Source organism: Ipomoea nil, unplaced genomic scaffold (genome assembly GCF_001879475.1).
Source record: "Ipomoea nil cultivar Tokyo-kokei standard unplaced genomic scaffold, Asagao_1.1 scaffold2279, whole genome shotgun sequence".
Taxonomy (NCBI): domain Eukaryota; kingdom Viridiplantae; phylum Streptophyta; class Magnoliopsida; order Solanales; family Convolvulaceae; genus Ipomoea; species Ipomoea nil.
Window position 1 is genome coordinate 235,252 of NW_017618707.1, and position 12,987 is coordinate 248,238.

At 35.6% G+C, this 12,987-nt stretch overlaps 1 protein-coding gene across 1 annotated transcript; it reads right to left on the reverse strand.

Annotated features, from left to right (window-relative positions):
- Positions 1-1,683: 1,683 nt before the first annotated feature.
- LOC109150322 (EG45-like domain containing protein) lies at positions 1,684-7,659 on the reverse strand. Its single transcript, XM_019298217.1, has 3 exons — positions 7,441-7,659; positions 7,035-7,314; positions 1,684-1,830 (listed from the first exon to the last, which is right to left on the reverse strand). The coding sequence occupies exons 1-3, from the start codon at positions 7,559-7,561 to the stop codon at positions 1,824-1,826; spliced, it is 408 nt and encodes a 135-aa protein (XP_019153762.1). The 5' UTR covers positions 7,562-7,659; the 3' UTR covers positions 1,684-1,823.
- Between the last annotated feature and the right edge of the window lie 5,328 nt (positions 7,660-12,987).

Here is a 12,987-nt window from a genome sequence, read left to right on the forward strand (position 1 = left end):
CATGCTTTTATTTAGATAAATTTGTGTTTTTGAACTTCTACATATGTTAGGGCCATTCTTTTGGTCCATTGCAATATGTTATGGGCAGGGCCGTATTTTAAATTTTGGTGGCCCTGTTCTGGTAAATAAATGTGGCCCTACCAAAATCACAATTTTTAAAATCAATACATGCAAGTTTCGAACCTTTGACCTCCAAGTTAAAATACAATAAATACACATTTTTACCATCTCTTCATAGAACTTTTTAAGTTTAATTGAAAACTCTTAATTTTTATTTCTAAACTAGCTAGATAAAAATTAAATATTGGACCTATAAAATTTGGGGCCCCTCTAAAATTGGGGGCCCTGTGCGGTAACCCAGCTTGCACAGCCTAAAATCCGGCCATGGTTATGGGCATTCTTTTGGTGCATTAAGATATTTCATTATATTTGTTTATATTGATGTAATGAGTTATATATAACACCAGAATCATTTTAACATATAGTGAAATAATTTTTATGATCAAAAAATTATTGACCAACATTTTGTATACTTTTTTTTTTTTTATTTAAGATTTAAGGGAAGGGGATACCCAAGTATATATACAAGTTATATATACAAGCTATTATAATTGATGCCGCCATAATAGGGCGCTAATAACATCATCATCTACTGCTTATCACACCTCACGACCTTTGAGCCAAGTGAGAACCTCCTTTAGTGTTGTCTTCACGGACCAGATTGTCAAACGTGGCGGGAGTTGAATCTCTAGATTGCGGTGTCAAGAAATCGGCATCTCCATTGGAGTTTCGTGAACTACATCAATCATTGGAGAGGGCGGCTCAACTATAGATTGCTCCAGACTGTGTTTAGACTTTTTCGTGCTTCGTTCCCGGAGGTCATGTTCTTCCGGTGACCTCCCGACCAAGATCAGCGATGGCATATTTTCTTGGAGCTTTTCTTGATTCTAGAGTGATAAAGCTTTGTTTGGCAAAAATTATAGCTTTCTAGGGACAACAACATTTTGTATACTTAAATACGAATAAATAAACATTCAAAAAAATACGAATAAATAAAACTACTATATATAATAGTCAAATGCCTATATATTTAATTTAATTCTGTAATATGTTTTTCTATATACATATTAAGTATCATGCAGTTAAATGTGATGGACATATATATTACAACTATATGTCATGGAGATATAAAGAGGGTTAAATTAAAGATGATCAATATAATAGCTATCATGATGCTTGCTATATATTAGAATTGTCTAAGATAGTAGAAATTACATTGATTAGATTTTGAGGCAAGTTATTGAAAAATCTATTTAGCACAGTGATGATATCCTTTGATTGTTAAATCCATCATGAAGTTGTTTGTAACAAATCCTAAATCTATTTGTCAACAAATTTACAAATTATAATTGTATACTTCATTTTTTATTATATATTAATGTTCTTATTTAATATTTATAAATAGTATAAATTTTAGCTTAATTATTTTTAATATTTACAAATATATAATATATGTGGTGCATTGTACGGATGAATTACTAGTCTGTATAAAAGCAAAATGTCACTAATACTTTGGAACTTTTAAGTTGAGGTATAAAATATATAGTTTTTCATTCAATTTTATATAAGACTTTTTTTTTTTTTTAATCATAACATACATATACAAATACAATTGTTCCTCTTTAAAAAAAATAATTTAAATGCAACTAGTTACATGTATGATATATATCTAATAATATACAAATCAAGCTAAATTCAAACGACTTCCATGAGTATACAAATTAATTGTACACACTCTTACATATTTCTCACAACTTCAATTCTTATATCCTGCAAAGCAAATCAAAATATCAAAAAAGAAACTAAAAAAAAAAAAATCTTTATACATATACACCGAATTCAACTAGTTTTAAACTGTCGTTACAACACTCTCAATTCAATAAATGGAGATTAATTATATATTTTAAACATACAAATTAAAAAAAAAAAATTATCACACACAAAATTACTCCTTTTCTGCTTAAATCCTAGGGGATAAGATGCAACATGTTCCCAAGTAAAAAGTAAGAAGTGACCTGATCAATTCTTTTGGATACACTAGTTTTTTACGCGCATTGCGCGATTGGGATAATGCCCAATGCTTTTTTGTTAAATAAGTACTTTAAAGTATATTAAGGCAGTATATTGAAATTGTTCATGCATAGATAATTGAAGGTTGAATTTGCGTATTTAAATAGGTAATTCTTCTCCCAAAGGTTGAGTCCCAACCCCAAGGCCCCCCCACACTCCGACCCGACAGAGCATTGTGGGAAGTTGTAAATCACGGTGACTTAATGGTTCAGCAGACAGGGCCAAATGCTGATACGCACAAGGAATCTGCCCACTTTGGACATAATTCCCGCACTGCCGCCGCCGAGGTTCAAACCTTGGTCTCTTCTCCCAAATACTACCCACTAAACCATTGAGCTAAGCCCGTGCGAGTTAAATAGGTAATTCTAAGTTTACAAATGCAAGATAATATAGTCAAGATTGATTATAATTGTCAATAAAATAATTGTATAGGTATAGTTGAAACCAAATACGGGACATAAGGGAGAACAAATAAAAATTAGGGCATAAAATATTAAATATATAATAATATTGTTTGAGGAGATTCCGACATTAGGATTTGTGGTTAAGTTCTATTAAGACTTTAATATTAGAATTAGATTAATGGTGTAATTATAATTCTATATTAGACTTTAATATTAGAATTAGACTAACGGTGAATTAATGGAAAAGTTAAATGGATAATCATATAATTAAGGATAAATTAGAAAATATTAAAAGAAAAAAATTAAAACCTGAACAATATGAACCATTCATTTGATTTAATAATTTGACGGTCATTTTTTCTACCCAATGTTAATAATTGAATAAATTCGCTGGTCAAATCCGCTAGTATAATCCGCTAACGCTAATCGCTGATTGTCAAACAAGGACATTGCGAGGTAGTTCTCACTTCAATTTGTTGTGTGATTTGAATACTCTTTGTCACAAAATCTCTCAAGTAGTTAATATGGTTGGCTTTATTAATTATATTTTTTTAATTTTTTCATGGTATTAATAAAATACTTGGTAAATAAATATATAGCATTATTTTGTATTATAACTTTGATATTTAATTAGAAAAATAGTGCACAAAAAAGATAATAGATAATGTAGTGAATATAATCAATTGATGAATTTGAATGTAAAAATTTTTACATTTGAGAAAAATAAAGACAATATAACTAATGAAAATATTTCTTTTAATTAATTTATTGATAATTAATAATTTTTTCTACCCATTATAGGCCTAACTCTCTTGGGCTCTTATTAGTATAGTAGATAACAGTTAAGGGTTGCTGAAAGTAAGGGAAAAATGTGTAGATAGTTTTATAAATATTGTAAGAGTTAATACCATTTATGATCATCTGAGTATTGTGATTTTGCAACGTTTAGTCCTAAATATTTAAATTCATCACTGATCCTTCCATTACTTTGCTATGTTTGGGCCGTGTAAATGAAATGTAAAATTGTCCATTCATGTTGTTCTTTTATTTTAAGTCAAAATATAACAATTCTGATCAAGACTAGTTGTTCTTTTTTCTTCTTCTTCGTCTTTTATTCCAAGAAACCCAATCTCAACTTCTTCTTCTCCAAACCCGGCCCTAACTAATTTTCCCCAACAAAATTTATTAGTATGGAAGAAAATTCATCACCAATAATGTTATCTTCTTCAAGTAGTACAAAGATCAGAGGAGATATAATTTTAGGGATTTCATAGAGATTCGAGAGTGTCAATGTTTGAATGAGATGGTGATTTGAACTTCTTGGACAGATCGCACTCCTAGTAGCCATACTCTTCTTCCGAAGGAGCGATAGATTTCTAGAAAATGTGGCTCCTTCTAGAAAACTTGCCTACACCCTAAAACTCTAAATTTAATACACCTTTACAAATATTTCATATAACTTTCTTACAAAAACTTTTATAATATATAATAATTTTTTTATAAATCATAAATAAATTATTACATTGCAAAACATAAAAATAAAATTGATTGACACAAAAATAAAGTGTATTATACATTAAAAAAAAAATATCAATTAATTTTCACTAAATGATATAACCAATAAAAATATTTCACAAACAAATGAAACAACTAATTATGATTAATATAATTATAAAAATTTTCTAGAATGAAAAAGTATGAAGTAAAATATTCATAATCTTGTTAGTAGAATTTAGGGTGTGTTTGGTTGATGGGTTTTGCCTATAGAAATGGGTATGAAAGTGATTGTTATTTTTTGGTTGATAGGTTTTGAGAACACTACTATGTGTTTCAAATACCCCATCAATTGCAAAATCCATACCCAAATAAAATAAGTGTTTTATTCCCCTATTCATTCTCAAACACTACTATTGGTAACCACTCTCATTCCACCATACTACCAAACATGTTAATACTTTCACCAAAATCCATTACAATTACCGAGTATTTGATACTCATTCCGATTCCGATTCCCATGTGCGAACCAAACACACCCTTAATCTAATTTGATCTGTACTGTTGCGAATAGCAGCATGTTACGTTGTTGCTATTCGCAACAAGTTTTTTTGGCTATGATAGATTTTTTTTTATAGATATGTGCGAAAATAAAAAGATAAAAATAAAAAATATATAAGGATTTATGAAAGTTTTGAAATGTACCGTAAAATTTGACTAGAATAGATGAAAAGTTTGTCGATAAAGAAAAAAAGTCTGTAAAGAATGTTGAAAAGTTTGGAGTTGGAGGGTTGAATATCAACTATTTATATTTGTGAAAGAAAAATCTACAGAAATCCTATTTTAATAGTGATACTGGTAGACTTTTAAAGAGTAATTGAATACCACCAAACTTTTAAAGTAGTATCGAGATACGATCATATGACCATCCATTTAAAATGATAAAAGACTTGTCATATCACTTGCAAGTGTTTGATCATAGGTTCGAACCCCAGTGGTGTGAGCTTAGAATTTTTTTAGTTGAAAATGTTTGAGAAAACATATATAGAACAACTAGCTACCACATCTTGAAAATATATATATATATATATATATATATATATATATGGAAGGGATTAGGTGTGGGAGAGGGCTTCCCGTGCGGTTAGACGCACATTAAGCATTAAACTGATGCACTTTAAGTACACAACACACGTACATTAAGCACACAAACAAAACACCTTAAGAACACAAACCCACGTACCTTAAGCACAAAACTCACGCACCTTAAGCACAAAATGCACGCACCTTAAGCACAAAACGCACGCATCTTAAGCACAACCCTCACGCACCTTAAGCACAAAACTCACACACACCTTAAGCACAAAACACAAGCATCTTATGTTTCAACAACTACTCAGCACAAACTCACGCACCTTAAGCACAAGACACATGCACCTTAAGCTCAAGACTCACGCACCTTAAGTACAAAACTCACGCACCTTAAGCACAAACTCATGCACTTAAGTTTCAACAACTACTCACATTAAGTACACACCCACGCACCTTAAGTACAAAACACATGCACCTTAAGCACAAGTCTCACACACCTTAAGTGCAAACCTCACGCACATTACACACCGCATAGTCGCACGGGAAACAGTCACTCGCACTGAAACTTAATTCTATATATAGTCTTATGCTTAATGTGTGTGAGATTTGTGCTTAATGTGTGTGAGATTTGTGCTTAATGTGCGTGAGTGTGTAATGCTTAATGTGCGTGAGTTTTATACTTAATGTGCATGAGTCTTGTGCGTAATGTGCGTGAGTTTTGTGCTTAATGTGCGTGAGTGTATACTTAATGTGAGTTGTTGTTGAAACTTTAAAGTGCATGAGTTTTATGCTTAATGTGCGTGAGTTTTGTGCTTAATGTGCGTGAGAGTGTACTTAATGTGAGTTTTTTTAAAACTTAAGGTGCGTGAGAGTGTACTTAATGTGAGTTTTTTTAAAACTTAAGGTGCGTGTGTTTTTGTGCTTAACATGCGTGAGGCTTGTGCTTAACATGCGTGAGACTTGTACTTAACATGCGTGAGACTTGTACTTAACATGCGTGAGGCTGTGTTCTGAAGGTGTTTTTTTTGTGTGCTTAATGTGCGTGTGTTGTGTACTATAAGTGCGTCAGATTAATGTTTAACGTGCGTCCACCCGCACAACCGCATGGGAAGCCTCAAATGCACCTGATCCCTTCTATATATATATATATATATATATATATATATATATATATATATATGTATAATAAGGATCACCAAACACTTTTATGCCATGCAATTGCCAAACATACGTACAACCATAGTTTGCATGTAACTTTTTTTTTTGGATATATTTTGAAAACTTTATTAGGTTGATGACATGCAAACTTAATTATTTAAACTTATATGCATACACCCTATTAATTAGAAATTAGAAACTCATCATATCAACGTGGTATTAACAGTTTTAGTTTACAAGCAATGTGCATCATTATTTCCTTTCTAATTTTCATGCGTAATATGGCGTAATACATACTGATATCATACTAGCTTTTAGCCTACGCTTACCATTATATTCAATCTAATTATACCTTAAGGTAGAAGTAATAATTATTTTTTAAGTCTCGAAAGAGATGGCCAAGTAGGTGGAGCATGATTATCATATTTAAAGGTCACGAGTTTGATTTTTGTTAACACATTCTTAGTATCATCTATTAATTATACAGCTCTTCTATGTATAGTTTACCTCATTTGTGTGATTAGTGGGCTATTACACAGGAGCAGAATTTACCCAGTGCACATCTTAGATAGTGACTCACCTATTACAGAGTAACAACTAGGCACTAGAGATGTTTATTCAATGCACACTCGTGACTGCGAATTTCCATCGTCACTCGAAAAAAAAAAATTCTAATGTAATAAATAATATTTAATCAAATAATGCATTTATCTGAAAGATTTTGAAATTTGAAAAAGAGACAATTCAAAAACTTACTGAATATACTCGATGTTGATCTTGGCATGAGGAGAATGTGAGATTTGTGCAAAGGCATCTTTAGACAATACAATAGTTGATGGGCAAGGCCTATTGGCACAAAAATCTACCACCTTAACGTCGATTGTATCCCCCTTACAAGGCCTATTGTTACCGCTCAAACAACTTAGCCTATAGCGGCGGCCGCAGGCGGCACCGTTATCCCACAACCCCTCACTCACCGCCACGAACAGATTCCCAGCCGGAAATTGGTCTTGTCTATTTCCGTTGCACCTCGTAGCTGCATATATATAGTACGTAAATGAATCATATATATATATATATATATATATATATATATATATATATATATATATATATATATATATATAACAAAATTAAAAGAAAATTTTTTTTTTTGACTTACGTGTGTAGGGAGGATTGTAAGATGTTGCGGTGCCTATGTCTCCCAGGACTACGCTGGTTTGTTGAAGAAGTAAGCTTAGAGCTATAAACAACATTATTGTTCCTATGAATCTAATTGCCATATTATTGATTGAGGTATGTACGAGGTAGCAAATAATATATATTATAAGGAAGAGACGAGCGATCTTTGCCTATAATTTGCCTGCATACGTTGTCTGTGTTTATATAGGAACCATTTTCTCTCTCTCTCTCATACTCTCATACCTGTATGTACCGTGTACATAAAAACTTACCTCTTCCAGAAGGAACATAGAATTTTGACACACACACACACGTATAAGAGCAGCATTAAATGAGAACCACATCTCTCGTGTGAACATGCAAATTACCTATTGTGCATTTATTAATATTTGATTGTACATTCATAAATAAGTGATTGTGCATCTGGAAAATATGTATTTCTATACTTACTTTTATAATTATGATTGTGCATCTTATAATGGCCCTGTTTGGTAAAATAGTTAGCTTATCAGCCAATTTTGATTTATTTGACAACTATTAATGGTTTGACTTGGTTAAAAACTCAATATAAGTGTTTGGTTAATTAACTTTTTGTAACTCTAAAATGCTAAAATTCAAAAAGTTGTCAAAATCAACTTTTTCAATTAGCTTTTTGAAAAAAGAAATTATACCAAACAACTATCAGTTATCAGCTAACAGTTAATTTACCAAATACCTTTCTACAATCAACTAATGTTATCAACAAGTTATACCCTCTAATTAACTCATTCAGCTATTAGCGAACAACTATTTACCAAACATGGCCAATATGGCAATACATAAATGCTCATTTTTTGAATTTTACAATTGTGAATTTTGTAATACCTGATTGTGCAACTCTAGAATTTTACAACTCTGCATTGTGTAATGGCTATAACGAAGAAGTAATTTTCAACTATAACGAAAGAAGTAATCATCGTTTGTTTATAAAGCAATGGATTATTAAAACCCAACGCAACAACTACTTTCTCAATAAATTCACCGATTCTTGAAGCTTTAAAATATTACGAAATGCAATAAGTTCACCAGTATTATTAAAATTTCTAAAACACAATTTTTCTCATGAATATATAATTTTTATTAAAATTTCTAAAACACAATTTTCTCTCCCTAATTAGGGTTTCTCTCTCGCTATCTCCCTTATAGGGTTTCCCGTGATCTTCGAATTTTCCGAGCAACGACGACATGGCAGGTGTGTCTTCGCAGCAGCGTGATGGAGGAGTAGAGGCGTTGTCCGAACGCTGGGCTGACATGGCTCTCGAAGACGAGGAGGAAGGTGTTCAGGCCGACGACAACTTCCGGTCGACACCGGGCGATGAGGCGGTAGTATATTCTGTCATAGGCCGCTTCTTGACGGCGAAGTTGATTAAGATAGAGTATATGCGGCAGGTTTTAGCATCGGTTTGGCAACCGGTGATGGGGATGCGGGTAACGGAGTTGCACTCTAACTTGTTTCTCTCCGCCTTCTATCACGAGACGGATATGGTGCGGGTATTAGAAGAGAGGCCTTGGTCCTTTGATAACCATACACTAGTCCGTCGACAGGTCTGTGATGGGTTTCTTCCGGGGGAAGTAAAATTGGATACCGTTGATATGTGGATATAGGTGTATGATCTGCCCATGGGATATACATCTAATGTGGTTCTTGAGCAGTTGGTAATTTTGTGGGATCATTCATTCGGTGTGACGACCACCAAGTTGGAGGACCATGGAAGACCTTCTACCACGTACATGTTTCAGTTCCGGTTGAGAAACCACTGAAGCGGCGTATGAAACTAATACGGCGAGATAAGTCCTGGGGCTGGGTGAATATGAAGTACGAGCGACTCCATAACTTTTGCTTCTATTGTGGTATGCTAGGGCATCTTGATAAGTTCTGTGTGAAGGCTAGGGTTTCGGGTATCAAACCGGAATTTTACCCGTACAGTGCCTGGATGAGAGCGGGGCAATCTAGAGGACCGAGGTCGGTGGGCACTTCGTGGCTATTACCGCCGACGGATACTGTATGGCAGCAGCCGGTGCAACCGAGTATGATGGAAGAGGGCACTCCTCGGATGATAACCAGGGAGACGTCCGCATGGCACAGCCGCAACACGATTAGGAGGAAGGGGTGGTGGCTTCGTCCAAACGCCGACGGGCGGCAACTGGCAGTACCGGCAGGGTTGGCTCGCCGATTGGAGGTCAGACGGTGAATGGTGGTTCAAAAAACTTGTAGATGGCGGGTCTTGGTTCCCAGACCCGCCCGACCCAATGAGTACATTGAGCTGGAACTGTCGTGGCTTGGGTAATCCACGAACAGTTCGTGAACTTGTGGACATGGTGTCCTGGAAGAAGTCTGAGTTTGTTTTCCTGATGGAGACTAAAGTGGGGCGAACACATGCAGAACGTATTCATGTTTCGCTCGGTTTTGATGGTCTATTCTATGTTGATTGCATTGGGTTGAGTGGTGGATTGGCTTTACTATGGAGAAAAATTAATACTGTAAGACTAATGAGCTTTTCAAGGAATCATATTGATGTAGAAATAAGTATGACTGGTTTGCCAAACTGGCGGATGACTTGTTATTATGGATTCCCTGAGTGCAATAGGCGTAATGAAGCGTGGGATTTGCTAAAATCGCTAGCACTACGATCTTATCTACCATGGGTTATGGTGGGCGATTTTAACGATCTTCTGTTCCAGTACGAGAAGAGAGGGAAACCCGCACCCAGATAGCCTCCTTCGTGGTTTTGGAGAGGTTATTGAACAATATGGACTATCCCAATTACCTATGGACGGATATCAGTTTACATGGGAAAAAGGAAAAGGCACACACAGGTGGATTGAAGAAAGGTTGGATAAGGTATAGGCAACGAATAACTAGTTGCGGAATTGTGACAGGGGCGAGGGTGTCTAATTTTTTGACTAGAACGTCTGATCATTCAGCCCTCTATTTGGGAATTCATGACCCAATTGGAAAGGGAGGAGTAGGAAGGAGAAGGTTCCGCTTTGAGATGGCATGGCTTTATGATGAGGGGTACATGGATGTGGTGGAGAAGTCTTGGGAGGACGGAAGGAATATGGGCCTGCAGGATTGTATTATGTATTGTGGCAATCGCTTGTCGCAATGGGGCGGTGATCGATATCATAAGTTCGGTGAACAGACTATGAGCCTTCAAAAAGAGCATGTTACACCTGAGAGGGCGCACTGATTCAGCTTCATTAGCTGAACTCCAACGCTTGGAGGAGGTCCTCAGCGGCATGGAAACCCAGGAGGATGCATATTGGAGGTAGAGAGCCAAGCAACATTGGCTTAAGGATGCTGACGCAAATACAAAATTGTATCATAGGTATGTTTCTCATCGTAAAAGAAAGAATACTTTATCTAGACTTATGAATGATTGTGGGGATTGGACTGAGGGAGAAGCTATGAAAGGCATCATTATGGAATAATTTGATAAGATATTTTGCTCTAGTAATCTTGTGAGTGGGGATAGTTTATTTGATAACATTACCCCACGAGTAACCCGAACTCAGAATGAGGCGCTACTCCGGCCCTTTGAGATAAGTGAGGTTAAAGATGCTCTTTTTTTTTTTTTTTTTTTTTTTTCTTTTTTATGTTCCTTGATAAGGCACTTGGCCCGGATGGAATGAATCCGGGGTTTTATCAACACTTTTGGGATGTAGTGGGAGGGGATGTTTCAGAGTTTATAGTAAACTGCCTAAATACGAGTACTTTTCCTTCTGGGTTGAATGATACGGATGTTGTGCTAATCCCAAAGCAAAACACATCTGAGCTTGTATCTAATCTTAGACCTATAGCTTTGAGTAATGTGGTCTGTAGAGTTATGGCTAAAATGATTACCCACAGAATGAAGCCTATGATGAAAGATATTATATCTGACTCACAGAGTGCTTTTGTCCCTGATAGACTTATCACAGACAATATTCTAATAGCTACGGAGGTTGGACACTATTTGAATAGGAAACAGTGTGGGATTGTTGGCTGGGGGGGCTCTCAAGTTGGATATGGCTAAGGCCTATAACCGTATGGAATGACCTTTTTTACAAGGAATGCTTTTGGCCCTTGGGTTTGATGAAAAATTGGTGGAACTCATTATGCTATGTGTAACTACTGTGTCATGTAGTTTTTTTTATTAATGGCTCCCACAGCAACCCGATAATACCCACTCATGGCTTAAGGCAGGGTGATCCACTATCCCCTATCTCTTTATCATTTGTGCAGAAGGACTTTCTTTGTTGCTACAGCAGGCACAGAGTAGTGGTTTAATAAATGGGTGCAGAGTCGCTAGGGGTGCTCCCCTGATCTCTCATTTATTTCTTGCTGATGACAGTTTATTATTATTTAAGGCTAATGTGCAAGAGGCTAATGAGATTAAAAATTGTTTATCTGTGTATGAGAGTTTGTCTGGGCAGGTGGTTAACTATCATAAGTCTAGCATATGCTACAACAAAAATACATGTGAGGAAGACATGGAGGAGGTGACACAGATTTTAGGGGTCGCCCGGGCCCCTAATTTTGGGAAATATTTGAGATTGACCTCTTTTGTTGGGAGAAATAAAAAAGCAGCATTTGCTTACATTGAGGATAAAATTAGGCAGGGGATTGGATCATGGAACAAGAAGCTTTTATCGCAGACTGGTAAATAAGTCTTATTGAAAAGTGTGGCTCAGTCTATGCCTACCTTCTCAATGAGTGTTTTTTTGCTACCTGTATCTGTTTGCACAGCTATCGAGAGAACGATGAATCGTTATTGGTGGGGATCAGGAACTAACCGGAGCATTCACTGGAAAGCATGTGATAAATTGTGTGTCCCTAAGAAGTATGGGGTCTGGGATTTAAAGATCTCAAAGCATTTAATTTGGCAATGCTAGGCAAACATGCATGGCGATGGCTAACAAACACTGACTCATTGGTGTCTCGGGTATATAAAGCAAGATATTATCCTAAACAGCCTTTCTCTGAAGCATGTTTAGGAAATAACCTCAGTTTCTGTTGGCGCAGTATTATGGTAGCTAAGGATTTAGTATATAGTGGTGAGACGGCGTGTTGGGAATGGAAATTCTACCTTAATCTGGGAACATCCCTGGCTCCAGGATGATCTAGATCCTATGATTCATACAGAGATGTCATCGCAACTGTCAGGAGCTAAGGTGATAGATCTAATTGATCAGGATACTAGTACATGAGACCACCATATTATCTCTGATATTTTCCAACCAAGTGATGTGCCTAGAATATTGAAGATACCCGTCTCTCCGGACTACGATGATACATGGTACTGGCATGGGGACCCTAATGGTTGCTACTCGGTGAAAAATGGCTACAGGCTCATTATTAGAAATTATGATGATAATAATAATGGGACTTTATAAATGGTTTACCCTATGGAAACCAAAAATCCCCCTAAGTGGAAGACATTTCTATGGAGAGCTAGAAGTGATATCCTCACCACTAACAACAATTTGCTTATAAAGAGGGTAGATG